Source organism: Tupaia chinensis, unplaced genomic scaffold (assembly GCF_000334495.1).
Source record: "Tupaia chinensis unplaced genomic scaffold, TupChi_1.0 Scaffold000355_1, whole genome shotgun sequence".
NCBI lineage: Eukaryota > Metazoa > Chordata > Mammalia > Scandentia > Tupaiidae > Tupaia > Tupaia belangeri.
In genome coordinates, this window is record NW_006159850.1 from 304,709 (window position 1) to 309,969 (window position 5,261).

At 59.3% G+C, this 5,261-nt stretch overlaps 1 protein-coding gene across 1 annotated transcript in view; it reads left to right on the top strand.

Moving 5' to 3' along the window:
• Window positions 1-667: 667 nt before the first annotated feature.
• Window positions 668-5,261, top strand: part of VPS9D1 (VPS9 domain containing 1) — a gene marked incomplete at its 5' end in the record, with an annotated part of 9,208 nt that continues 4,614 nt past the window's right edge. Inside the window, 6 exon segments of the mRNA XM_027773460.1 lie at window positions 668-743; window positions 1,762-1,854; window positions 1,942-2,104; window positions 4,615-4,726; window positions 4,888-4,950; window positions 5,210-5,261. Coding sequence (XP_027629261.1) covers window positions 668-743; window positions 1,762-1,854; window positions 1,942-2,104; window positions 4,615-4,726; window positions 4,888-4,950; window positions 5,210-5,261 — 559 coding nt within the window.

A 5,261-nucleotide genomic window follows, 5' to 3' on the forward strand; every position in this document is an offset into this window, starting at 1 on the left:
GGGGCCGAGTCGGCGCCGGGCGGGGGTCTGCTCGGGCCTGGGCTCGGGCGGCCAGTCCGCTCCGGGAGTCGGGAACGGGCCGCCAGGGTGCCGGTTCGCCCAGGCGCCGCGGGTCTGCTCGTGCAGCGCGGTCCAAGTCCCTGCCGCCGAGCCTCAGGCCCTGAGTGCGTCCGTGCGTATGCCCGAGGTGTGGACTTAAAGCCACGTTAAACGAAGCCGGACACTCACAGCGTGTCGTGTGTCCAGATGCCCTGAGCTCCGTCGGGGAGCCCTGGTCAGCCACAGGGACCCCAGGCCATGAGCCTCCCTCTTGAACCTCTCAGGAATGTTTTAACCACTGAATAAAGGCCCTTGGATTGCACAGAAAGGAAACTGGTGGCAGAGAGATGGCCACAGCCCCAGCCTGCTCCCCAGGCCCTTGGCGGGGGTCTGGATGGTCTTGTGGGTAGGGTTGAGCTGGCCTGCTGCAGAGCCGCAGAGGATGAGCTGGAGCAGCACTCCCGGAGAGTGAGGATGCTGCTCCAGGTGGACACTCTGCCCAGACCTGGGAGAGCTCTGGCAGCCAGCTGGCCACAGACTGGACTTCTCCCAGCGACCAGGAGGCACCAGACTGGGGTGGGTCTTCACTGTTGCTGGCCTGACTCCTTGTTCCTCTTCCGTGCCACAGGAGGCCTATGCGGAGTATCTGAGGAGCATCCACTACATCTCCCAAGTGTTGCTGGAAGAGGCGGAGACGAGTAAAAGTATGGGTCTCAGGCTTGCCGTCACCCCTCCCGTGCCCCTGAGCGGGCCAGTGAGCCCTTGGTGTGAGCCGTTGCAGTGTGACCTGGTGGCAGGGATGCGTGGAGGTCGGCGTGGGCAGGACTGTGTGCCTGGGCGGGACTGGAGTTGTTCAGGATGGAGGGGGCTGCAGAGGCTTTGAGGCCTGCACGGGGGTCAGAGGTGAGAGGTGGGAGGAGGGCAGCTGAGCAGGCAGGAACAGGGCTGCTGTAGGAGGGATAAAGTCCCCTGGGAACACAGCGTGAGGTTGGCTCTGAGTCCTGAGGGAGAGTGGGTGGTCACCCACTACCTAGAGAGCGAGTGAGCTCAGCTGAGTGTTGGCCCAGGCAAGGGTGATGTCCCAGAGGACCCCGCACGTGGAGGGGTAGGAGGAGGGGAAGGGGAAGCACCATCTCGGGGCAGCACTGAGTCCAAAACAGTTTGGAATGAGGGAGACAGGCCCTCATGTCAGGCTTAGCATAGAGGGCCAGGAAGTGGGCCCAGAGCAAGGGCTGGCAGCTCCCCCAGGGTGTGCCTGCCCAGAGGAGTGGTACCTCATGGGAGAAAGGGCCAGCAGGGTTTTAGTTAAGCAAGCAGGTGACAGGGACACCAGGGATGCTGGGTGTCCCCCCAAGGACAGGCCCATGGTGCACACAGCTGCTGGGAGATAAGGCGGGGGCCCTCTGCTCTCCTTGTTTCTGGAATGCCTGTGGCAGCTACGTGGCCCACCCCCGAGGGCCGTGGCTGCAAGTGGGACCCTCAGTGAGGAACAGAGGCCCTTTTGTGGTCTGAGGTGCAGGCTGGTGAGGGCCACAGCACTGGTCTGACCTGGACTAGCCAGCATGGAGCCTGCCCCGGCTCATGGCATGGACCCAGAGCAGGGCAGAGAGGAGTGGAGTGCCAGTGGGCCTGCCCAGCTTCTGCACTTCCCCGACTTTACCTTAGCCACAGTCTGGTTAGGGGCTGGAGCTGACTGTAGCCATCTTCTCGTCCCTTCCCTAGGGGCTGGGGAAACGGTGCCCCCTGACACCTCGAAGATGCTGAAACTGGCCGAGCAGTGTCTAGAGAGAGCCCAGTCGACAGCTGCCAAGCTCGGTGGGTCTCCTGGGGCATCCCTCAAGTCTACACCTCCCTTGTGGGATGCCAAGCTACCCCCTGACCCCACCTACATGTGGCCTGCAGGGAAGCCCCGTCTCAAGCCAGCTGCGCCCACGACGGCCCCAGTCCCCTCCTCTACCAGCCGGCACCGCCGGGTGTGCTCCGACGAAGGAGGAAAGCTCTCGCCTTTTCTGCCCCCTGAGGTCTTCCAGAAGCTGCAGGTGGTGGAATCACAGAACTCCAAGAAGTAAGAGGGCCGAACTGGGAGGTGGGCTGAGCCTGAGAACTGGGTGTGGAGGCTGAGCAGCGTGAGCTCCTGTGCTGGAATTAGCTCACTGGGTCTCCGGACGGAAATACCCTTTTGCCAAAGCAGATGAAGTCCTCTTTGGAGGAAAGCAGCTCCGTCTTTCCCAAAGTGATTGGAACGCAGCCAAAGACCACCAAGCACAGAAGGAGCCGAGAGACACCGAAGGAACGTGGCAGACACAGCTGCAAAGTCTCCCGGGGGGCTGGCAGTTGGGAAGTTTCTCTCCTTAAAGAAGCAGGCAGTTTTGAAAATACTCCCAGGAACAAGTAGCAAGTAGCTATGAAAACTGACATAGTAAAGAAGAGCCAAGTAGAAATGAGACAAAAAATGCAATACTGAATTATTTTCATCTTAAGTTCTGCTGTAGAGCATGTGCACTTGCGGGAGAGACAAAGGTAGGGAAATGAGAAAGCTCCCCGTGGGGCTCGCCATGCCGCAGTCCCTTCTCACCCTCCTCTCAGGACCGGGGTCTGGGACTTGGTCCGTGTTGTCGGACGTTTAGGATCCAGCCACCTGCACCACCACACCGTCAGGTCACCCATTATTAAAACTATTTTCCAAAAACTTGAGACGGGGCCAGTGGGTGGCATGATGGTTACAGTGCTGGACTCCTACAGTCAACCGCAGGTCCAGTCCCACACCTGGCCGCTTGCTTTCTCACTTTCCTTCTCTCTCTCTCTGTCTCTTTCTAGTGAGTGTGTGCCCTATAGCAAGCTTAAACAATAATTAAGTAAAATAAATTACTATTTTTTTACTTATTTCTTTTCTCAGGATCAATTCACTTCATTTTCACTGTACTAAAACTCCATAGGGACCAGCAATTGGTGTAATGGCTACATCACTGGACTCCCATGTAGCCGACCACGATTTGAGTCCTGGACCCGGTGGCTTAAACTCATGCCGGGCACGTGTGCATGTGTGCCCAAGATCCCGAGAGGAGAAGGGATTATAGCATGGCCTTCTCGCTTTCTGTCTCTGTCTCTTTCACAAGTGCACGTGCCCTATAGCAAAAACCTCTCAAAAAAATAAAGAAAAGGAAAACCCCATGCTGTGGCCATAGCCAGAGCCTGAGTTCTCTGCACTGAGACTCTGCTGTAGGTCTTGATGAGATGGTCAGTGGCTCCAACAGGGACACGGCAGGGCAGGAGATGGTCGGTGACCCCGACAGGGACACGAGGGGCTGAGAAGAGAGAGAGGTCCTCCAGGGGTTTGGTCTTCATGTCTCTGGCCAGGAGGCGCAGCTTGGTGACCGGGGTCCACTCCTTGTTCTTGCCTCTGTGAGCTCTGCGGCCGCGGCCTCCTCTCCCAGGGCCTCTGGGCCTCCGGGCCCAGCTGCTGCAGTGGTGTGATCTGCCAATTGGTGTTTTCTTGGAGAAGCTCTTTTATTTTTTTAAGAGAGGTTTTTGCTATGGGGTGCGTGTGCTCACTGGAGAGATGGAAAGCAAAAGATCACCCCAGGGCGATGGCCACGCTGCAATCCCTTCTCCATTATCCTCTGGGGATCTTGGGCACGCACGCACACACACGTGTCTGGTGTGAGTTGAAGCTGTCGGTTCGGGCCAGCAGGTAGCATGGTGTTAGGGCAGTGGACTCTCACGTGGCAACTGGAGTCCAGGACCAAGTAGGAATCCTGTAAGGCAGGTGTACGCGCATGCCCAGGTCCTGAGAATGGAGGAGATGGGATTGCAGTCAGGTCTTCCCTGGGGGCAATTTTTCATTTTTCCTCTCTCTCCTGTGAGTGCACACACCCTATCGCACAGATAAAGAAAGCAAAAGGCATTATTTGAAGATGTGAGGGAGCTTCAAAACTGTGGATTTCAGGGCTTTTCCTACCCACTTTGATTCCATTTTTCCACAAACTTTTAGACGTCTCCCTCACGAAATAGCAGTTTACCAGAACCGATGAGAAACCCCAAGATGCAGATGTGAGAAGCCCAGCATTCCAAGTAGGGCAAACAGGAAGCCCCCGCCCGGCCCCCTCAGTCCTGCGTGTACAGCGGCAGGGCCGGGCCGGGCGCAGGACTTCGGTCCCGGGACAGACTCCCTCCTCAGCCTAGTTTCCCAGCGGCGAATCTTCTGCTGCCCTGAAAGAAGAAAGCTGTGACACACAGGCTTGAAGCTCATGGCGGCCGTGGTCGGGCCCTCAGGCAGGTCTCCCTTGCATGGCTCGGACTGAGCTGTGTGGCCTCAGTGCCTTTGTAGTTGACACTGTTGCCAAACACCAGATGGCTTTGCAGTGCAGATGCAGACATCAGGTGCTGCCCATACTGAACCCAGGGTTTTTCGGGGCTGAGATGAGAGGGCAGGTCTCCAGCCTCCAGACAGCCCTATACCTACACCTCACTCCTGGCCTCAGAGCGAGCAGGGGAGAAGGGAGCTTTTGAGGTAGCAGACCACCCTGGGCTCGCTGGGCCTGACACAGCTTGTCAGGTGTCACTTCTCACTTGCAGAGAGCTGACCCCGCTACAAGAGGCCTCCCTGCAGAACCAGAAGCTGAAGGCCACGTATGAGGCCCGCGTGGCCCGCCTGGACCCCAGCCAGGCTGTGCAGAAGACATCCCTGGTGAGCAGGGCACAGGGAGGACCAGGCTGGTGGCCATGGCCTCGTGCCCCCACTCCCTGCCCCAGCCAGGCCCCAGACCCTGGGCGGGGTGGCATGGCCTCACTCCCTCCACCCCCAGGCCCTGGGCGGGGTGGCACGGCCTCACTCCCTCCACCCCCCAGACCCTGTCCTTGCAGCGGCAGATGATGGAAAACCTGGTGATTGCCAAGGCCCGGGAAGAGACGGCATCCTTTCTGACCACGCTGCGCTCATGAAGGCGGAGAAGGGCACCGAGGGGTGGGGACGGCATGTCCTGGGGTGGCCGCGTCCCGCCCCGCCCAGCACGAGCCACTCTCCCTCCCCCAGATGCCCTCCCTAAGTGGTGCCCTCCTTCCAGCCCTGCCCACCCGCTGGACCCCTGGGGCATCCCCGCGGATGAGGGACAGGGAAGGGGCGGAGGACCCGCTCGGTCAGACCTTGCGGCCCCTTGACTCTGCTGCCCAGCTGCAGAGGAAGATGGAGGAGCGCCGGCTGCGGCTCCAGGAGGCCGCCAACA